The sequence below is a fragment of the Ochlerotatus camptorhynchus genome, unplaced genomic scaffold (genome assembly GCF_037179485.1).
Source record: "Ochlerotatus camptorhynchus isolate MF236.1 unplaced genomic scaffold, CSIRO-AGI_Acam_v1.1 ptg000099l, whole genome shotgun sequence".
Lineage (NCBI taxonomy): Eukaryota > Metazoa > Arthropoda > Insecta > Diptera > Culicidae > Ochlerotatus > Ochlerotatus camptorhynchus.
The window spans coordinates 398,053-421,959 of NW_027040589.1; the positions used below are offsets into that span (position 1 = coordinate 398,053).

General features: G+C 46.5%; 1 protein-coding gene across 1 annotated transcript in view; it reads left to right on the plus strand.

Annotated features, from left to right (window-relative positions):
- LOC135698968 (latrophilin-like protein LAT-2) overlaps positions 1-23,685 on the plus strand; it is a 260,484-nt gene extending 236,799 nt beyond the window's left edge. Inside the window, exon 8 of the mRNA XM_065219136.1 lies at positions 22,834-23,685. Within this exon, the coding sequence (XP_065075208.1) occupies positions 22,834-23,259 (426 nt within the window). The 3' untranslated portion in view covers positions 23,260-23,685. The remainder of the gene's footprint in view (positions 1-22,833) is intronic.
- The last annotated feature ends 222 nt before the right edge of the window (positions 23,686-23,907 follow it).

Genomic DNA, 23,907 nt, shown 5'->3' on the forward strand with positions numbered 1-23,907 from the left:
TATACGAATCTTCGTCGATATCACTGTTCTCGCCGTTGTCATCTGTAATGGCCAAAAGTTGCAAAGCATCCCCGGACCACACCTCATGAGTGCACTTTTGTTTTTTAATAGTTAACTCATGTTGGAAATTAACGGATCGGATGATTCCAGAAGATGGTGAAGAAGATCTGTATTCGTGGCTTCTCCGGAAAACTTTCTTGTGTGGTGGGTTCTGTATTGCTTGGTAGCTTTGTTTCTGAGCCTTTTATGATAGTTGCCCAATGGGTATTAGAAACGAAGAAATCACTTTCACACCGTATATGAGCACTTTATGAACAGACACGGGGAGATAGTACCATGGATATAGATCGACTAGTTTACGAGCCGTTTCTATTCCGTAGCATTCGAACCTCTCACAGCTAAATTCGTAGCCTGATGATAGTATAAGAGCTATTAGTTGAATACACATTTATCCAAGTATTCATATGATTTATTACCTGACGTTAACTTCCAACATGAGGGAACTACCGAAAAACAAAAGTGAGGTGTGCTCCGGGGATGCTCTGCAACTTTTGGCAATCACAGATGACAACGGCGAGAACAGTGTTATCGATGAAGAGGAAACTGCATGCGCTCTTTGAGATTCGTACAATTTGTGATACTTCAATTTCTTCTAGTGGTTGAGACCTGAGCACTAGCGCTTGTCCTAGCCCTATTGATCAGTTCACGAAGATTTGCCACACTCTTCTCTCATCCGTAAGTTTTGACAGTTTTGGGTGGTTTGTTTTGGCTCCCATTCGTTGCTATCTCTTTTACTCAGAAGCAAAATGATAGGGAGCAAAAAGTGAGGTTAGGGACCGTGCACTGATCTATATGACATATGGTTATAGCGTCATTACTCGCATTCTGGAAAGAGAAGAAGGGAAGGGAAGGAGAGGAAAAGGACTTGAGAATAGGAAATGCAAAAATGAGCCACCTCAGCCGTCTCAATATAAATGAATGATTTTCCATACATTACATTTACTATTTTTGGAGCCTTTAACTTTAACTATGTTAAAAGTCAATATGTATGAAGATTAACATAATTTTTCTGGGATGTTATATTCAGTGATGGCTGATAGTAATCAGCAATTTTATTTTAAATTTAAGCCAGTTTTTTTTTAAATTACAAAGCATTAATTATCCCTATTTATACTCATCTTTTGCTCTGTGCTTTATGGAAAAATACATTTTTTTATTTTTTTATTTATTAATTTATTAATTGAAAATTAATTTAATTCTTTGCCAATTTATTTTTTGCCCGTCTCCCCAAAATTTCCCGATTTTGTCAGCTTAACATTTGAGAAAGAGCTGCCAGGATCGTCAAGCCAATAAGCGCTGTTTGATTATGATGTCCAAGTGCAATGGCGCACTGGGGCTGGATGTACAGAGCCGCGGTGCCAAACCAGTCACGATCGTGATGGCGATCAGCGTATTCACGACGTCTGCTATGGCGAAGGGCTACAAAATGGTGAGTTGACAACCTGGAAGGAGCGGAATACCTAGCGCTGGTCCTCACAAGTTCCTACTTCACGCCTCCTCGAGTCATATGATAACAAAAGACTACCAGCTGAAACATGGACACAGCTGGGTGGCGTAGTCTGGGCAATGTTGCCAGTCCGGCAGTAGAAAAGTGAAGAGGTGCGACGCGAACACTGGCGCGGTAACCATAGTACGGTGATAGAGGAAATACTTCTAAAAACCCGAGCGTCTGTTCACCATGGAGGTGCGGCTCAAAACGGCTTCTGTTCTCCATGTTAGGAGCGGCTGATCACCTTCCTAGTGCCAGCGTGGGACTCTAAACAGAGCTGTACACGATGGTCCCCCGGCGGGACAGGGGGTTGGGGCGGCCCAACAAGCCGCCCTGGAAAAAAAAACTAAGTTGCAAATACTGAAGAAAGAAATACGGATCGGAACAATCGGCACACACCTACGCGACGGAATGAGGACTACGATTAGAAACTCGGAACATCGCTCGGCTTCCCGGGTTGCGATAGGTTAATCTATGACGAACTTCAACCACGCAACTTCGAAGTCGTAGCACTGCAGGAACATTGATGGACGAGACAAAAGGTATGGAAAAGCGGGCATCGAGCGGCTACTTTCTACCAGAGCTGTGGCACCACCAACGAGCTGGGAACCGACTTTGTAGTGCTGGGTAAGATGCGCCAACGCGTGATTGGTTGGCAGCCGATCAATGCGAGGATGTGCGAGTTGAGGATTAAGGGCCGTGTCTTCAACTACAGCATCATCAACGTGCACTGCCCACACGAAGGAAGACCCGACGACGAGAAAGAAGCGTTCTATGCGCAGCTGGAGCAGGTGTACGACGGCTGTTCGCAACGGGACGTCAAAATCGTCATCGGCGACATGAACGCTCAGGTAGGACGGGAGGCAATCTATAGACCGGCAATCGGGCCAAACAGCCTGCATGCCGTATCGAACGACAACGGCCAACGATGCGTGAACTTTGCAGCCTCCCGGGGTATGGTTGTTCGAAGTACCTTTTTCCCCCGCAAGGATATCCACAAAGCCACCTGGAGATCACCTGACCAGCACACAGAAAACCAAATCGATCACGTTCTAATCGACGGGAAATTCTTCTCCGACATTATCAACGTCCGCACGTACCGCAGGGCGAACATAGATTCGGACCACTACCTTGTTGCAGTATGCATGCGCTCGAAACTCTCGGCGGTGCATAACACACGTCGAAGTCGAACGCCGCGACCCAACATTGAGCAACTACGGGACGCCGGAGATGCCCAGGACTACGCGCAGCAGCTGGAAGTTGCACTTCACACGGAAGAGCAGCTTGGCGCAGCTTCTCTTGAAGATGGCTGGAGGGACATCCGTTCCGCCATAGGTAGTACTGTTGCAGCGGCACTAGGTACTGCAATCCCGGACCGAAGAAATGACTGGTTTGACGGCGAATGCAAACTGTTAGTAGAGGAGAAGAATGCAGCACGGGCGAGAATGCTGCAACACCGCACGAGATTGAATGTGGAGCTATACAGACAAGCGCGGAACAGACAAAACTCGGTTCTCCGAAGGAAGAAACGTCAGCAGGAAGACCGAGATCGCGAGACGATGGAAAATCTGTACCGCGTAAACGACTCACGGAAGTTCTACGAGAAGCTAAATAGTTCGCGCAAAGGCTACGTGCCGCAAGCCGATATGTGCAAGGACTTGGACGGTAACCTTCTCACGAACGAGTGTGAGGTGATTGAGAGGTGGAAGCAGTACTATGACGAGCACCTCAACGGTGAAGCAGCAGAAAACGAAGGTGGCACGACAACAGAGCTTGGAGCACGCGCAGAAGACGACAGGCTACCGGCCCTTGATCTTCAAGAAGTTGAGGAGGAGATCGGTCGACTGAAGAACAACAATGCAACTGGTATAGTTCAACTACCAAGTGAGCTATTAAAATACGGTGGTGAAGCACTGGCTAGAGCGCTGCACTGGGTACTTGCCAAGATTTGGGAGGAGGAGATTTTACCGGAGGAGTGGATGGAAGGTGTCGTATGCCCAATCTACAAAAAGGGCGACAAGTTGGATTGCTGCAACTACCGCACGATCACACTGCTGAGCGCCGCCTACAAGGTACTCTCCCAAATTCTATGCCGCCGTCTGTCACCATATGCAAGACAGTTCGTGGGGCAATACCATGCGGGATTCATGGGTGCCCGCGCTACCACGGACCAATTTTTCGCGATTCGGCAGGTTCTGCAGAAATGCCGCAAATACAACGTGCCCGCACATCATTTGTTCATCGATTTCAAATCCGCATACGACACAATCGATCGAAATCAGCTATGGCAGATTATGCACGAGTACGGACTTCCGGATAAACTGACGCGATTGGTCAAGGCGACGATGGATCGAGTGATGTGCGTTGTTCGAGTATCGGGGACACTCTCGAGTCCCTTTGAATCTCGAAGTGGGTTACGGCAGGGTGATGGACTTTCGTGTCTGCTGTTCAACATCGCGTTAGAAGGTGTGATCAGAAGAGCTGGGATAGACACGAGTGGCACGGTATTCAGGAATTCCATCCAGCTCCTTGGCTTCGCCGATGACATTGACATTATGGCACGGAACTTTGAGATGATGGCGGAAACGTACATCAGACTGAAGACTGAAGCTAGACGGATTGGACTTGCCATCTAGGCATCAAAGACAAAATACATGAAAGGAAGAGGTTCTAGGGAAGACAATGTTAGTCTCCCACAGCGAGTTCAGATTGACGGTGACGAAATCGAGGTGGTCGATGAGTTCGTGTATTTGGGCTCACTGGTGACCGCCGAAAATGATACCAGCAGAGAAATTCAACGACGCATTATGGCAGGGAATCGTGCCTACTTTGGACTCCGGAGGACGCTCCGCTCCGGTCCTTTATGTGGACCACCTGCGATGGCGTAGATTTCTTTCAGGTGGGGGTGATAATGGCCTACCTTGATGGCACTTATTCGATTACTCTTTTGATACATTGGCGATGTCCTCTACTATTCCAACCGTTGACTCAATGGTAGTTGGAATCCGGCTCGAAGGACCAGTTTATACCCAACATACAATTTGTGCTGATTAAAGGCCGAATGAGCAATTTTTCAGCTGAAGAAGCATATTTTTGTCTGAATAAGCTCTTATTTTGCATTCAATGTTTGTTGGGATATTGGGATACCTGCGATGTTTCCGTGCAGTTCGTTCTTAAGTGACCTTGCCAAAGTCACAGCATCGCCTGAGCAGTCGTCGATGAATAGGTCTCCTCCACAGGAATCGGCAGAACTATCCTGGACCTCTACCACTAAATTCGTGGATACTTTTACTTCACAAAGCAACACATAATATACATTTTTTATTTAAAATACACACTACTAAAAAGTCATGTAAATTTCGGTTCTCTGTGACCGACACGTGTAAGCGGTCCTTTTGACATAAGAATCAGTTTAAAGAAACGAGAAAATCAATTCAATCAAATGTTCTCTTCGTCGACTTGCTTTTGTTTCGGATTGAGAGCACATTACGTCTCGTGTAAAAGTAGTTATTTCTAAGTGTGTAGACTACCCTCCGATGATCGTTCGTGAGCTGTTCTCGGTTCTCTTCTTCATCAGTGGTATGGGTTGACGTGAAATCATTCCAACCCATGAGTGCCCATATGGTTCTCGCCTTACTCCGACATGGCTCCTCAAGCGATACAGTGCGATCACCCGACCTGGCTGTATCCATACGGATCAATCACATCGTTCGCAGACAAGCCATATCTTCATTTAAAGGGCCGCACGGTAGACGATACCACATTCATTCGTTTCCCCCAGAAAATTCTACATAGGACTAGTTCCATTTTGATGGTCGTGTTTCCCTCCGAGCCAAGATATCTATGATTAATTCAATAAAGTCGGAAAAATCGGGGTAAACTAGGCTCAATATATCCGCTAGTTGCTACGTGCGATGGATGAAACTACTTGCATTCGATTCTCCTGAGATTTTTACTTCATAAAAATAATTTGACAAAGGATTGGCGGGTCAAGGATTTCCCGTTCTCGAGATGGAAACAACTTCCTCGAATGTCTCAACCGGTCTGGAATCAGCAATACATCGTATCCAATGTATCTCGATAAATATTCAGTAAATTGCCGCATTGTCACATTCAATCACGTTTTCTTTCGTATACTGGAAGTTTATCCGTGCGTGTAGCTGTCGTCTAAATTTACCCGCGCTCATCATTCGTGCTTTGGTCGAATTCGCTGTATTCTGCGAAATCACTGCCAGTCCCAATAATAAGCTTGATTGTTCCTTCAGACGATGACGGCGTTCAGCTTTCTTTCCAGCAAACACACGCACTTGTTTACGTTAAAAAGCTCGATTTATGCTGCAAGGCGTTAGCTGAGCTCATTTTCAGCTGAGACTGGCATATGTGTTATCGTTTTGCATTTTTCATTCGCTGATTGAATACCTTGTTTACTTTACTCCATCGGCGGTATGCTCGGAAGGAGAAGTCGAAGCTGGGAGTGAATTATTTAATTTTTTTTTTCCAAGATGCGGAGCAGCAGTCTGAGATTTAGAGATTGGAAGATGAGCTACCCTGGATTATGAAGGCTTGCAGTGGAAAATATTCCACAATGTTTTGACAACTCATAACATTGAGAGAAGCCATCAGTTCGCCCAGAAAAGCAAATAGATAAATCACACAAACGAACTCACAAGCTCAGCCCTAGATTTAACATATCCAATCTTGGTATGTTGGCTTGTGTGCCCCTAGTCAGATAATTCCGTCAATCCGATGGATGGTGGCAAGCCAATTTTCTGCTATCAAACTTCTACAAAGCCGAGTCTAGAAACATACAGGTAGAGCACTACACCCATTTCCGCCATACGCATCAAAAACAATGAGGATAAACAGCTACATCCGTCATTCATTACTCACGAGTTAAATTACGAATGCTGAAAAAAAAATTACTGGTCGGTTGGAAGTCTGATATAAGAAGGATGTGCCAAAGTGAAGTAAGATATGCCGAAATGGTGCCACACCCTACGAACAACTCAATCTCACCCAGAATACTTTGCACACACAGAGCACAGCTAAAACACAAATAGAAGCAGCATGTCAGCTTCCTTCGGATACAAAGACACGACTTGCTAAGGCCTTGAACCGAAGGATTGTCATTGTGCCCCATTGCATTGTATCATTGTTCGCGAGCATATGTGTACACATTGTTGAATTTGTTTGCACGATTCGACGTCTATGATTCCTGCTAGAAATTGACGATGAGACACACATGAACCATTATTGTACTGGAGTGCAGCTTCCAGGCAATTGAGAGTTGACTGTTGGGCTCAGACACATTCGATCGTTTCCAGCCAACTGACGACATTCACCGGAATCTTTAAAAAAAAAATGAAGCTCAATGTTGTCCTGCCATATCACAACCATAAGCAATAACAAACTAATAAGCAACCAACAAATTATATTGCTCTTCAACGTAAATGATGGTACTGCTTCTGAAACAGAACACAAGCAAAATATTTGATTTCCAATGAGAGCCTTTCTTTGATCCCTTGCTGAAGATGTGGTACTAAGAAAAATTTCCTGGGAGTAGGATAATTTATATGAGATATAATGTTGAAGCAATCTCTGTTTATGCAATGCGTTCCTTGTTATTAATCCGAGGAAAATATAGATGGGCATTTCTAATGAATAAAACTGGGATTGGATCCGGACTCGCTTCCCAGATGCAAAGGAAATATGCAAAATTTGTAACTGCAAAAATTGGACTGCCTTGGCAGACGCTCGACTGAGAATTGTATAAAGGTTTTGGCTTGAACGTTGTTGTGAAAGTTTTCAAAGTATCATTTCTTCTATAGCATGAATGAAAGCTTTACAGAGTCAAACCTAAATGTACTGGATCCTTTTAAGGCCCCAAACACGATGCCTCTGAAAAGCGTGTAACGGCAAGTTTGCATTGACATAGCTGAGCCATTTCCTGATGAATTGTGATACCTCTAGAATTCCTAGGGTTTGTAAATTATTTTGATTGAAAATAGGGTCGTCTACTTCATTTTAAAGCGAAATAGTCGTTACATATCTTAAGATATATAATTTAGATTAATTGACATAAATGTTCATAATTAGCCAGAATACAGTCGTGGTTCCTATATTGATCCTGGAGAAATTGTCCTCCGGAAAATCTGTAACATCGTTAAAAGGGGTCCATCCATGGAACTGATCCTAGAGCTCCGCTATTTTTTTAAAAGCCTTTAGAACTGTGAATGAATGTATGGTTCTCATCTGGAAGTTTGCATAGCTGCTTATTTGTGGGCTTCGTGGTCGTGCGGTTAGTGGCGTAACCCGTCGTCTAGGCGTATTGTGTCTTCCACGAATTGAGGGTTCGATTCGTGCTCCAGCTGGGTGAAACTTTCGGTAAATAGAAAATTTCCCTACTGGGACAACATTATTGCAACCAAGTCGAAAGTGCTGGTTTCACCAAGCGTTCATACGGAAAACGCTTCGCTTTGACTTCCCCAATCAGAGGGCCCCTTGTCTACTGGGAGTTATGTGTTGTCCGTTGTCCAGTAGTAGTAAAATTTACGTTTATTTTCTATTTTTTTTTATGTTTCAACATTTGGTTTAACATTTCAATTGGCTAGCCTTTGGCTCTTCATCTTTGTTCTAGTTAGTTGGTTATTCTAATGTGATGATTTCGTTTAGCGCTAATTTACAGGATACCCTTTTATGGGATTGTTTTCGTTTGAATTTAAAAATTTGATAACCTACCTACTTGAGCACAGAAACCTACCTAACTACTTAAACTAGGTTGCCAAATCACGAATGATCTGGTGGTTTGATCGCAGACTGGCGACTCTGAACCTTTCCAGCGTGGAAGTCTTTCGCTCCTCGAGTGTTTGAAGACCGGCCAGGTGGTGAATCTCAGAATTACGAGTTCACGGTGGATTGTTAAGGATCATTCTGAGGATCTTGTTTTAGATCCTCTGAAGCTTTAGATTAGCATACCATTCTCAATAGCCGGCAGAATGATCTGCTTGTGGACAGCAACCTTGTTTTGAGGGACAGAGTGGACTTCCTGTTTATCAGAGAGTAGAGCGACCTGACCAAGATGTTACACTTGGTGGATGTTTTGTCCACATGGATCGGAATAGCAATTTACTATCGAGGGTGAAACCAAGGTAGACTACTTCACTCGACCATTCAAGATGGACCATGACGCTAGCAGGCGGAACAAGCCGAGGTGAATTCGAGTGTGGGAACAGAGTGGTTTGTGTTTTAGCTGCATTGATACAAATCTTCCAGCTCTTGAAATAGTCGGACAGAACATCCAGGCTTGATTGTAGTTTACTCGCCAGAGCACGGATCACTTGACCCTTATAGATGATGGAGGTGTCATCTGCAAACATTGACTGGATACCACCACCCGGCAGGGGAGGAACGTCTGACGTGAAAATGTTGAATAGGATAAGCCCAAGGGTAGCTTGAGGAACCCCTGCATCAACGTTGAACGTATCAGAGGGGACATTGTTCAAATAGACCTGGAATGATCTGCACGACAAGTAGTTTTTGATGATCTTAGCAAGGAAGATCGGGAAGTTGTATCGCCTTCTCGACGTCCAACAATGCCATGGCAGATGTATTGGAAACAGACTTGTTCCGCTTGATGATGTTTGTAACGTGCCGGTGCGGTGTTACTCCCAGCACTGATGAGACCCCCGTCTCCAAGCCTCAGGGTCGGCACACGCTCGTGATTATTCCGCGAACCAAGAAAACACTCAAAGTTCACTTAAGACAAACTCCCACTTTATTTGTTTTGACGACACTCACTTCACGGACGGTCTCCCACTTCCTTAGATGTCTACTCCTACCTTGTGCCAGCACTACTCTTCTTTGTCTTCGGGGCCCCTTCACCTGCCACTGCCGTCGTCGTTCCTCTCCTTCCTCTGGTACCGCATCACCTTCTTGGGCCAGGGGTGGACGCCTCTACCTGTCCCGTGCGCCCCTCGAGTATGGTGACGGACTCGAGGTTTCAACGAACCACAAGGGTAAGTTGACTTGCCTGGATTGGTGGCGCACACTGTAGCTGAGGGATCAGATTATCGAGCTGCGATTTGGACACACTATCGGCGATTGGCGTGGTCGACTCCAGAAAAATACGTTGAGTTCACTGGCGTTACGGTAAAACCGCGAGGTCCTGTGGGCGCGAAGGAGAATTCGAAATGGCGGTTATCGACCTGACAACGGTTGGATCTGGTTCGGGGTTTTCTTGGCGATGGTAATTACCTGGCTGTCCAATGGTATGTGGCAGCTTCCTCTACAACTTCTTCAACTTCAACTTCCAACTTAGCTCACTTTAGCACTTTAGCTTTAGTTTTCACCTTCAAACTATTAACGCTATCAAACGCTATGTGACCGTAGTCTATAATGATCACCAGGCTTCTGACTGTGCCTCTTGGTGGACGATGACCCCGAACCGTGACCGTTGAACCGTCGTACGTGCCACGAATTCTCCACGCAATGGCCCGATTACGCCACCCCTATGGACGTCCATTCATGACTACACACAGCGTGCTCTGGTGGTGGCTAGTGGCATTGTTCTACAGTTTATAGGGAAGTGTCTCCTACTGGCTGCGTTCGTGAGGATTCTGGGACGTTTTACCTTTTACGAACATTTAAACATTTTCTTAAAATTTAATAACTAAATATACGAAAACTACACGCGATTAATCTCACCAATCTTGGACGCAACGCTTACACTTGTTACATGTTAGTAACCCGAGCGAGGTGGTGGATCGTAGAGTGGCCTTTCCTAAGCCCGAATTGCTCTTTGAGAAAGATGTTATTATCATTTGAAAACACCAGCAGACGGCTGAGTATCATCTTTTCGAATAGCTTCGAGATGGAGGACAAGAGACTGATGGAGCGATTGCTTTTTGCACTGGTAGGGTCTTTGCCAGGCTTGCGGATTGGAATGACTTTGGCTAACTTCCAGCTTGCAGAGAAGTAGCCAAGCACCGAACACTTATTGAAGACCGCTGCAAGGTGCTCGAAGAAGTCAACACTCAAGTTTTTCAACTCGAGGTTGACCACTCCATCGACACCAGCGGGCTTCATGTTCTTGGTTGATTTAATCGCTGCTATCACCTCATCAGTCGATATTCTACTTTCGTCGGGGACAACTACGGGGGTGGCAGCGACTCTAGACATTGCCTCCAATACTGCAGGCTCGTAGGGACTCACCATGGCTTGGCCAAGGTTATGTGAATTCACAAAGTGTTGACAAGAGCATTGGTCTTTTCCACTGGGGTTATGAGTAAGGATGGATCCGAATTCTGATTAGGAGAGGAAAGGGGAGGGATGGGTCTCGGCTTATTTTTTAAAATCATTGCCATTTTCCAGAATGGCTTGGCACAATCTGGGAGCGAGCGAATCTTGTTTGTAAAATCGATATTTCTGAGATCCATCATCCTGGATTGGATGATTTTGTTCAAAGGGTTGCAACGGGTAGGCAGCCCAGTACGCTGGTACTGCCTACGAATCGTGTTGCGGAGTCTAATGAGGTCTTTAGTGGGCTTGTCAAGGTTCAGAGTATTACTCACCGGTCTGGATACTGGAACATGTTGCTCCCTGGCCCGGGAAACCGCTTCATCGATACTGGTGTCAACGCAGTGTTGGAATTGCGACCAATCTACCCGATGGTAGTTTCGCCGTGATGCTTGGAACTTGTTGATTGAGGAATCCACTTCAGCCACCAGCGGATAAAGGGTGATACGGTCAAAATTTGGTCAAGGAAAAACGCGTGTAAATCGGTGAAATCGTTTATTTAAAAAATCAAATTAAATTTCTTTTTCAAGTTCAATTAGTATAAAATTCAGGAAAAATATTCAGTTAGGCTTCCGCTTTTCCAAATCCGAATTGCCGGGCCTTACGCTTGACCCCTGCCATCAGATTTTGTACAGCCACCTGTAGAAGGTGGACACTTCGCCGCAGAAAGCCAGTTTGCCTTGAACTGCTGCTCGCCCTTAGCAGTTTTTTTGGTCTTCTTTAGGTTCCGCTTGACAATAGCCCAGTATTTCTCAATTGGGCGGAGCTCTGGCGTGTTGGGAGGGTTCTTGTCCTTGGGAACCACCTGCACGTTGTTGGCGGCGTACCACTCAATGGCCTTTTTACCGTAATGGAAAGATGCCAAATCCGGCCAAAACAGTACGGAACAACCGTGTTTCTTCAGGAAAGGCAGCAGACGTTTATTCAAACACTCTTTCACGTAAATTTCTTGGTTGACAGTCCCGGAAGCTATGAAAATGCTGCTTTTCAAGCCACAGGTACAGATGGCTTGCCAAACCAGATATTTCTTTGCGAACTTTGACAGTTTCATGTGCTTGAAAACATCTGCTACCTTTCCCCTTCCTTTTGCCGTATAAAACTCCTGTCCCGGAAGCTGCTTGTAGTCGGCTTTGACGTAGGTTTCGTCGTCCATTACCACGCAGTCAAATTTCGTCAGCATCGTCGTGTACAGCCTCCGGGATCGCGCTTTGGCCGTCGTATTTTGTTTATCATCGCGATTTGGAGTCACTACCTTCTTGTAAGTCGATAGTCCGGCTCGTTTTTTGGCTCGATGCACGGTTGTAGACGATACACCCAGCTTATTTGCAGCATCTCGGAGAGAGAGGTTAGGGTTTCGCTTGAAACTACCGGCAACTCTCTTTGTCGTCTCAGCGGCTTCCGGTTTTCGATTTCCCCCCGATCCAGACTTCCTGGCTGTCGACAAACGTTCCCCAAACACTTTAATTACATTTGTAACGGTTGATGTGGCAACTTTTAGCGATTTTGCCAACTTTGCGTGCGAGTAGCTCGGATTTTCGCGATGCGCGAGCAAAATTTTGATACGCTGCTCTTCTTGCTTGGACGGCATTTTGACAACTGAAGAGTGAATTCCAAAATCAAAATAGGAGCAACATTCTACACACACACACCTTCAAAATGAGGGGTGTTCAGGTTTTTTAAATGCAAAATTGAAAGAAATACGTCAAGTTGATATTGACCAAATTTTGACCGTATCACCCTTTAGTGGTCCGAGCCGAGGTGTTGTTGCCCATGTTGCTGATGTAGATATCGATGGTGGCATGAGCACCGGACCCACTCAACCGGGTGGGAGTGTCCGGACTCAAGATGTGGTACTGCGCCTCCTGCCCCAAGCTTGATGTTGGGCATTTAGGTAACCAGCGATGATGTATTTTTGCCGCCACTGAGTCAGCTTGATGATATCTCGTCGAAGGGCCGCTGCCGACCCATCCCTGTTGTTGACTTGATGGGGCCAAGCGATGTGCCAACTTCAACCCCGATGGCTTCAATAATTTTGAGTTGAAAGTACGGCAGCAGGTGGCAGTTGATGTTGCGTCTCACAGCAACGGCTAATCCCTCTCCTCTTGCAGTGGTTCTGTCGAGTATCTAGAGCCGAAAGTCCGATAGGCAGATATTGACTTCCGGCCTTAGATGAGTTTCGGTGATGATGGCAATGTCGATCTCCTTGACGTGAAGGAAGTCAAGCAGTTCGTTATGCTTGTTCTTCAGCGAACAAGCGTTCCAATTTGCAATCTGACTTGACGGTCCATACTTAGTGACAAGGGACAGGCCAGCATGAAGCTGTTCAGAGCAGGTCTTGCAGGTGCGCAGGATGATGATGACCTCTGCCACGATTGTCACAAGTTCCTTCGAGGTAAATGGGGAATCGTCGACGAACTCACCTGACACAGCACTGGCATACGATAAACCAGGGGCAGTGGAGGGACCTTGGTTCGGCTGGGCCGCTGCAGCAGTGAGGCGATGCTGGGCTGATCGGCGGCTGGGGGCCGCTTGTTCTGTTGGTGAATACCCAGCGGGGGTGCTGAGGGCTCTTTGATTGTTAAGGGAAGCGGTGCTAGGTTCGGGACCAGTTGACGGGGCTGGGTTCCAGGGTATTGAGCATCAGTGATGGCCGGGGGCGCACGATTATTGCGGTGTCGACCAGTCTGGTTGTCTGTTGCCGCTTTTTGGCGAATATTAATGAATAACTGGTCCCGGTAGCTGGTGTTCGGCAAGGGTCGCCGATTCATCGGATACACTGCCTCTGGTTGTAGACCAAGCCGCTCCAGCTCAGCCTTCACAATGGCCGTCTCGAATGACGGCAAACCTCGTTTAACTACCTTCAGTGGCTTCAGCGATGGCAAATCATGCGTGTAAAAATCCACCTTGTTGTCTAGATATGTACAATTCAGCTCACTTTGCAGAGCGGATTGGAGCTGCTCAGCTCACCAAAAAGAACCTATTCTTTAGAACAGCTCATCAGCTCAGATTGATTTCACTATTATTTTCAAATACTTTTTTTAAAGTGAGAATTATACAAATCTGTAGTTGTAAATATGCTGGTTTATTAAGTTCATATGTAGTTTCTCTTATATTTATATTTCTTAAAACAATATTAAGGGAGATAGAGTTACTAAAGAATAGTCATCAAGTCACGACAAATAGATCAATTTAAACATTGCTGTTGAGAAAAAGGATTTGTTCAATATGCTGCCCCTCTTTTCGGTACTTATTTGGCCTGCTTTAGAAAATATCGTTCGCAAGGAATCGATGTAGATATTTTTCCAGCTCAAAAATTCTTGCTGAAGATGGATCTTGTTGGCCTTGAATTGTCATCACTGAATCGTCGAAGTCCTCCCACAGAGAAGATACCGGTACTGGTGTCAGCTTCTGAACCACTTGTGGTGTTTTGTCCATGGCTGTGGTCATGATCTGCGTCAACTTTTCTATAACGGATTGGTATGCCAGGTTTAATTTCCCATCATCTCCGAAAGCTTGTTTCTTGAACCGCGGGTCCAAAATCATGCGGATATTTCGGTTGTCACGTCGTAGAAAATTTTCAACACTTTGACGCTACGTTGAATCACCTTCCAGTCCGAGTTTTCCAGAGACAGTTTTGAAACAAGCAAAGCCAAAGTCGATTCAACCGGTTCTTTTTTAAGCAAAATCCGTTCCAGCATGTCAAACGTTGAATTCCTCGAATTCATTATCGTCCACTAAGGTAATAGAATGATACTATTTGCAGATCATTTTTAGCAACTGAGCATGTCGCGCTCCCTTCATAAGACACCGTGGGATGTTTACTTTTTAAGTGTCGTCGTCTTCGACATGGTGGCAAAAGCTGGGAACGATTCGTTATATCGAAACATTTTACCAAACATTCGAGTTTCAATAGCTTTTGCTCACCTCTTAGAGCATTTTAAGTATCTAATCACAACACTTTATTGAAAAACCGAAATGCTGAATCAAGATCCATGTTTTTCATTAAGCGAAGTTAAGAAGCAGTGAAATTTCGCAATGAGAAATACCAGATCATCGATAGAAAATTTGTTTATGTGAGGAAAAAACGAGAAGAAAATAGCACTACTTTGACAGCAGAGAAACAAAGAAGGATAGTTACGAACGGCTGAACTGACAAATCAGTGCCAACATTTCAAAGGGGCGAAGTTGCTTTTGTAAACAATGGCTTTAGTCGTCGATTTCTCGCAAATGAAAGCCCACCCCTCCAAATTACAAATGCTAGATGGTATGGGAAACATGATGTCTTTCGTTTTGATGAGTGAGCTTCTATTCACGAGGAATCGACGACTAAAGCCATTGTTTACAAAAGAAATTACGCCCCTTTGAAATGTTGGCACTGAAATTATCTATTTCTGTCGGTTCTGAATCGAATCTGTTGAGAGTTTCAGGAACGCATGGCACTATCTTTGGAACCCTTTTGCTTACAGAGAGTCTTTTTTGACAGCTCTTTGTTGAATCAGAGCTAAGGGAGCTGATGATCCATTCAGCTCCGTCGGCTCCGCAACTCTTTTCGTATCTAGAGCTAAACGTCGGGTCTTTTATCATCAGGTCTTTTTCGTATCATAGCTGAGGGAGCTGAAGTCAAGCCACCACTATAGTACTGCTCACGTGAGATAATTTCTCTCCGTTTTTTTAATTAAGTGAGAGCAAGAGCGGGATGCGCTCGGTGCTAGGCGAGTAAAGTGAACCCTACACGATTGCTTTTATTGACAATAATCGTATTGTCAATACATGCTATATTGACGTCAATATATCGAGATTGACAATATTTCTGAATTCACATCATCAATATTATTGTCAATAATTCCCCTTCGCGTCAATATATTGATGCGTGTGGGGTTTGCTTAAGAGAGGTGAAACAGTCGGAAGAAGTGTTAGTTTGTTTACTAAAATAAACCGCCCATTTTGTTATGGCAAGTTTTGCTATAAGAAATGCTCTTCGTGTTTATTAGCGAAATTCACATCAAAGATTGATTAATTGCGTAGGAAATCAGTTTGGCACGGCATTTGTAACCAGCATACACCTTCCGGTCGTATGAAACAGGTCAAAAACTGTCCAAATCCGCAGATAAACATTTTTGTTTTGAATTTCTGTATGGCAAAATAGTGAACTTTTCGTGAACATTAACGGCAAAGAACTCACCAACACTGGGAGACCGTGAGTTCCTGCCCACTTGTCTTAAAACATCTCGAGTGAAGGCCATTTAAACTGTTTTTTTAAAGGAAAAATAGTAGTTACAGTGGGAGCTGGTGAGCTGCGTTTCTTTTAAATAAAACTGCAGGTCTTCAGCTCACTTTAAAGAATCGATTCTTTGGAACAGTTCCGGAGTGAATTGCCCATCCCTATTGTTTTCCTTCAGGAAACTTCCGATAGCCTTGTACTCCTCCAGGCTGGAGCACATAATTGTTGTACCGACGCTGCAGAGCTTAAACCGAGCCGTGTAGGATGTGATCTGTCAACACAGTCCTAAGCTGGTCGACATCCTTCATTGAAGTGAAGAGTGGGGGAGTCCGCTCCTTTTTTGTGATGGCAACGGCGTTACCACCACCTCCATCGTCTTCCTCGAGCACTGAGAACTGGTTACCCTGCAGCACACGGTTTTCAGCGTCGTTCATTGACGCTCCGGTCTGTGTTCGGGCCTTCTTCGTAGGACCCCCTACGTGCCAGAGCGTGTGACGATGACGGCACTTCCACGGCGCGAAACGAAACAACTAAAACCGAACAACTCGAGAAGGCGAGCGGGAATCCGAACTGAACTGAACTCCTTGACTGTCAGTGTTCAGTTATAAATTTCTCATACAAGTAGCAGTAGAAGTGACTCTCGCTCTGAGTTATTCTCATTGTCCATGTATAGGGGTGGGGCTTATTTTTAAAAATCGTTCGGGGACATGTTTTCCCATGTGGAAAATGATTATTAGGACTAATTTGTAACTCTACTGTCTGTCATCACATTCGCTGCCAGACTGTTGAGCAGTTCAGTCGATTTGAATTCTCTCTAGTTTCGTTCGTTCGTTCGCAAGTCGAATTAGCTCCGCGTTGTGTAGTGACGCTCTCGCTGACCCAGCCATGGGTAAGAAATCGCGCGGTAACGCGAGTGCCGGTTTACCGGGAAAACAGACTCTCCCAGGAGACGGCGCGACCACCGAGCCAGCCCAGAAGAAGCAGAAGAAAACCCCATTGCCCATCCCGACAGGCGTTGCGGACCCGCAGCCGGGGCCTCCCGGAACTAAACGACCCAGACCTGAAGACAGCAGCGCCACCGTATCAGCAGCAAAAAAGCTGCTGAGCAACAATCCGTTCTCCGCCCTGCAGAACGGAGCCCAGCCGCAGTCGGACCCTGAGACGGTGCCGAAAAAAGTTAAGTTGCCACCCTTCTATGTGAAGGGCTTCCCTCCCGGGCTATGGGAGCAGCTGGATTTCTACATTAAGCAGGGCCTTCGCTGCACCATTCAACGGTGCACGGAAGGCTACAAACTGATGGTCCCGGCCGAAAAACACTTCAACGCAGTTCAGGCCCTCTTGGACAGAATGAAGCTGGAGTACTTCTCCCACGACATCGAGGCCACCAAGCCGCTGAAAGTGGTGCTGCGTGGGCTCCACGACATGGACACCACCACCTTAATGGACGAGATTAAGGCGAACGGCCTCAAGCCGGTCGAAGTCCACAAGATGACCCGCAGCAAGGCCATCAAGTATCGTGACCAGCTCTACCTGGTGCATCTGGAGAAGAACTCCACAACCTTGAAGGATCTCCAGACGACACGCACACTGTTCCACATCATAGTGAAGTGGGAGCGGTATAAACCCAGCCACCGTGGCGTCACTCAGTGCTCGAACTGCCTATTGTTCGGGCACGGCACCAGGAATTGCCGCATGGCCAGCCGCTGCATCAAATGCGGCAAAAACCACAAGATCGACAACTGCGACAGCATCGAGGAAGCCACTCCCACATGCGCCAACTGCGGTGCCGCCCACAAGGCCACGAGTAAGGCCTGTCCGAAGCGGGCCGAATACGCCGAGATCCGGAAGAAGGCCTCGTCCAACAGCCAGCCCGGTCGCAAGAAGGTTCCAGAAAACAACGCGCAGAACTTTCCTCCGTTATCACCGGTCCAATCACGGCCAATTCCAGTGTTGCCGCCGCTCCCGCTCAACCAACAGTTGGCTGCCACTGCAGTACCCGGTCAAGCCTCCGGGCCATCGACGGATCCCCCTGCTCCGGGATTGGCCGGTACAACCGGTGAAGCTACAGACGATTCTCCGCTGTCAACGGATGAGATCGTCACACTGTTGGCCCAGGCCATCATCATCAAGCGCACCTGCGCAACAAGAACACAACAGCTCCAAGCTATCATCTCCTTCGTCGCTAATTATGGACCGTGAACCCATAAAGATCGCCAACTGGAACGCTCGCTCCGTAGGGGCGAAAAACATTGAGCTTGCAGACTTCCTCCGCAAGCACGACATCGACGTGGGCCTTCTCACCGAGACCCATCTCAAGACCGGTGACAGCTTCTGGCTGCCCGACCACAGCATTGTCCGGCTTGATCGCACCAGCTCCAGGGGGGGCGGTGTCGCGGTCATCATCAAGAAAGGCATCAAGTACTGCACCCTACCCCACTACCGCACTTCCATCATCGAGGCCGTCGGCGTTGAGGTGGAAACATCGACCGGAAACGTCCGGTTCATCGTTGTCTACTGCCCCCGGCAATGTACCGTTAGCAATGGTACAGCACAGCAGTTCAAGAACGACCTTGCCATCTTAACCCACACCAATGCCCGCTTTGTAATCGGAGGGGACCTGAACGCCCGGCACGAGGCCTGGCGGAACTACCAGCAGAACCAGAACGGCCGCCTGCTATTCGACCATTCCCAGCATGGTCTCTATTCCGTCTGGTTTCCGGACGAACCAACCTTCACATCACCGACGGGCAACCCATCGACGCTGGACCTGTTCTTGGCAAACACCAGATTAGCCAAGCCGGTTGCCGTCAACGACCTGAGTTCGGACCACCAACCGGTGCTGACCGAGCTGGGCTACAACGTGGCCCCTGCACCGTGCCAGCGGAAGGACTACCATCGAGTCAACTGGGTCCAGTTTCGACGCGTGGTCGACCGCCACATCGACGACAACCCACCGCTCGACACAGTGGAGGACATCGACCGGGCCCTGGAGGGTCTCCATCAAGCCATATCCGTGGCTGACGAAGAGTGCGTTCGACGAGTTCCTGTGAGGGGTAAGTTTCAAGCAATTGATTCCCACACCAAACTCTTGATTCGGCTCAGAAATGTTCGTAGACGCCAGTTTCAGCGGACTGGGGATCTGCAGCGTAAATACGAAATGGTCGATCTGAATCGGCAGATCGCTTCCAGAATGGTCTCAATCCGGAACGAGAGTTTCGGGCGGCTCGTTCAGAACCTGGACGACCGTTCCAGACCATTCTGGAAGGTTGCCAAGGTGCTGAAGTCTCACCCCAAGCCCATTCCACCACTTAGAGTCAATGACGAACGGCTTATCACCAACGAAGAGAAGGCCAATGCAATTGGGGAGCACATTGCCCAGTCGCATTTGCTTGGCTCTACAATCCCAAGTCCACTCGAGAACCAGGTTGTGCAGTGCGTCCAGACGTTAGATGCCTCCCCTTGTGCCGTCCCTCCAGAAGAACGGATTACAGAGGAACAAATTTGCTCAGCGCTGAAACACAGTACGAACATGAAGGCTCCCGGGTTTGACGGAATATTCAACCTAGAGTTGAAAAATCTCAGCGCGAGGGTGCACTCGCTGCTGGCTGCCATCCTCAACAGATGCTTGGAGCTGCACTACTTTCCAAGCATCTGGAAGGTGGCAAAAATCATCCCGATCCGCAAACCTGGGAAAGACCCTTCACTACCGTCAAGCTACAGACCGATTAGCCTGCTCTCAGCGCTGAGCAAGCTGTTCGAAAAATTGATCCTCAGCCGACTAAACAAGTTTGTGGAGGAACATGACATTCTTCTTCCGGAACAGTTCGGGTTCCGCAAGGGGCATTCCACCAATCATCAGCTAGTGCGGGTGATGAATAACATCCGAAGTAACAAAGCTGTATCCAAGTCCACAGCCATGGCTTTGTTAGACGTCGCAAAGGCGTTTGACAATGTCTGGCACGACGGACTTATATACAAGCTTTGTAACTCCAACTTTCCACCATACCTTGTGAAAATCACCCGTAACTATCTCCAGCAAAGGTCGTTCAGGGTGTCGTTGAATAGTTCCCTTTCGGGACAATTTCCGATCCCAGCAGGTGTTCCGCAAGGGAGTCTGCTGGGACCACTGCTTTACAGCATCTACACGTCGGACATCCCTCCTCTAGGAGACGGTTGCGTGTTCTTTCTGTTTGCAGATGACACCGCGATAGCCGTCAAGGGTAGGATGCCTCGTGAAATTACGAACAAGCTCCAACGATGGCTTGACACCTTTACTGATTATGCCACCACGTGGAAAATCAAAATCAACGCCTCGAAAACCCAAGCAATCATGTTCCTTCACAGACAATCGCCAAAACTTAAACCGTCTCCCTCCTGTACCGTAATAATGGATGGTACAAGGGTCGAGTGGTCCACTGATGTTACTTATCTCGGGATGTTGTTCGATGAGAAGCTCCTGTTCCGCTCGCACATAGAGAAAACCCTAGTTAAGTGCTCCGCCTTGGTTAGGTGTTTGTATCCGCTCATTTGCCGCAGATCCCGCCTCTCAAGGCAAAACAAACTGGCTGTTTACAAACAGATCATAGCCCCCGCGATCTTATATGCCGCCCCGGTGTGGGAATCGTGCGCTCAGACCCACAGGAACAAAATCCAGGTTGCACAGAATAGAGTGTTGAGGATGATCCTAGATCGTCCATTCGACACAAGAATAGCAGACCTCCATCAAGAGGCAGAAATTCCCAAAGTAGATTCCAAAATTGATGATATGACAACTAAATTTATTCAAAAATGCAATCTTTCTGAACATGCTTTAATAAGCAATTTGTACATAGTAGGTTAAGTGTATATAGTAGAGTAGGTTAGTTTTAAGCTGTAAATAGTAGTATTAAGTAGTTTCTCTTCAAATTCTAAAAACAAAACAAACCAATCCCATCAAGGTGGTCGACCGTGTACTAAGTCTAGGACTAATTCTGTAAAACAAATTTTTAATTTTGCCCATACCTAAAGATGAAGAAAGCAATTAAATCACTTAGTAAAAAAAATTATATGGTAATCGTCCAAGTTAAACTAAAATAAAGATCATTTAAACTATAAACTCTACTGTCTGTTCCCGGTAAGTTCTCAATAGCAAGAGACCTCTCGAGCTGGGTCTCAAGGTTGGCTTACTACTGGGTAATCGGAGGGGCTACGCGACCAAACGTGCAGAATACTGTCACCTGATTAACGTTATGGAAAAAATGCAACTGTGGTTCAAGATGGAAACATTTTATTGAGGACAACTATTGTTTGAGAGGGTTGGCTTATACTACTGCTATTGTGGGTTTGGGTGTAAAGTGGGTGATTTATTCTTGAAAAACGTATCGGTACTGTTGATGATGATGACTGATGCTGAAGATGGACGGCTTCGACGACGTTGGGCGAGCGCTCGCTGGACTCACTGTGCTCGTGGTCAAAGTTGGCTGAGTGGCGGTGTGAGGAAGTGGTCTTCCCTCATAGACTTACATCGGCAGAGCCCAGGCAAGGCCGGAGTGACTCTACCGAGAGGGGAACTATAACATTACGAAGGTAGCATGCAACTTACCTTTTCCCTCAGATGCTGCCTACTCTGTCGATTGAGAGGCTACGTTGGGCCCGCGCTGTCGCTCCTTGCTCTCTGCGTCGTCGCAGGCGTCGGGGCACTTGCGGCAGGGATTCTCGTAGGAATCCTGTGAGCACACGTGCAGGTTTCGGGACACTTCGTCCAAACACCAGAATTACGCACTACCGAGACTGGGTTTTGGTTCTTCTGGCCAGGTTAACAGCCCGTTTTACTCGCCACACTAGGCGTCACATACGCGAAGGCAAAAATCCGTACTTTTCTTTATATACGCGTCCGTACTATCCAAAAGGTTTTCCGCAAAAGACACCCCATCAAGCGGTCGAGAGCCTATTTATCTTCTCCCTCGCTCGCAATGGGAGGAATGAACTTGCTTCCCACACACTTTTGCCAACCCTTGAGAAGGGGTGTTAGTTGTCTACTCGAGCAGTTTTGGTAGCGGACGGCGCTCAAATAGGCGAGTTTATTTTAAATATTATAACAATTTCTAGTTCTAGCTCCTATCTTACAAACTATTACAATAATGGGTATATTTTAAATTAATGGGACATGCTCTAATGTTGTACAACGTCTCCTTGGCGATTAAGGAGGGTTCCCGAGACAAATTCCTTCCAGCCGATTATATTTGGTCTGGCTTGAGGAAGGCTAGACCTAGAGACTACTAAGCCGGATCACGTGCGCGTCGGTTGATCTTGTCAAATGGACAAAATGGCAGTGTGTACCAAACGATAATACAAAAGGTCCTGAATTGAGCTGTGGTGCGTTTTTTTTTCAAAATTTTATTCCTAAAGATTGTTGATTAGTTATATATCCATAGCATCATTAGAAATCATTAAATCTTATTTGCTGCCATTACCAATGACTAAACAATAAAATTAACACAATAACGAAAAGCGGCTAATAACAGTATAAAGCATAAACACTTTTCCCAACTAGCGGAAAATGGGAATGTCATATTGAAACCGTCAGCATTCGAATCATCCCCTGTGATGTCCAAATGCTATCCATTGCTATCGCCAGCTCCAAATTCCATCACAGCTGGAATATAAATTTTAAGCACCGGCTATCAAACTTGATTGCCGATTCACATTCCTCCCATCAGCACATTCAATTTAGCTAATTTTGATTATTGTCCCATTATCTCTCTCTATCCTCTCTCTCTATTTCACACAGGGCCTAGTGATAGCAATGCTGGTGTCGTGCAACTGCAAAATCCTGAAACTGTACTCGGCCCCACGCAGCCAAAAGTCCCGCCGGGGAACGTACCGAAGCCTGAAGGATGGCGAAGGTGGCCGCTACGGGGTCCTGTCGGTCACCAATCCGAACTACGAGGACATCCCTCCTCCACCTCCTCCGCCATTGGTGCAACAACAACAACAACAACAAGCAGCAGCATTCAATGCCTTCGTCACCGTTCCGGAAGCGGAGGAATCTTCGCCGGCACACAGCTACGTCAAGATGGCCTACCGGGAGCGTCACTTTGTCGAGCGGACCGACGTGGTCGTTCCGTCGGCGCTGGACTGTGCCTTCAGCGGGGAACTTTCCACCTCGTTGGCGATCGAGGAAATCCCGCGCAGTCCGCTGCCGACTTCGGTGTGAGATCTGCGCCGACGGGAGGGGTGGCTAAATCTTCACAAAATATTGCTGGTAGCTTAATGCGTGTGGATGTGTAGAGACAATAAATGTGCGGAGGAGGGAACTAAACGGAGTGGAACGGATATTCTGGACGGAAACCTACTACTATATCATACTGTAGCGAGCATATCTAGGTCATATCAGAGGAAAATATCAAATTTATTGTATATCAAAGATGTGTGTATTTTAGACAACGCAAAAGCTATATGCAAGCTTGGGGCAAGTTTTAACGATGTTGTACATAGGGTTTGGCCTGAGATAGTGGGATTTTCTGAGATTATAGGATGCATTGATACAGTGCGGTCCGTTTGTTGAGTATACATAGGATTGGCAGTACAATGTTGTACCACACATTTAGAGTGTAATAAAGGAAAACCTGATGATTACGAAGCATGTTCAGTCATTTCTCTTCGAAAGCATTTAACAGAAATAGTTAAACAGCCGCAGTCGTAGTTTAGCTCCAGGGATCTAGATGAAGAAAAAAATAACTGCTCCACACCAAGATGCCGCAGCGTTTTTACGTCCACGGGGAAGTTACTCCACTCTGCAATGCCTGATGACAAACCGTTGATTTAGTTTTAAGGGGATATGTAGTGTAACTTTTAAAAAAAC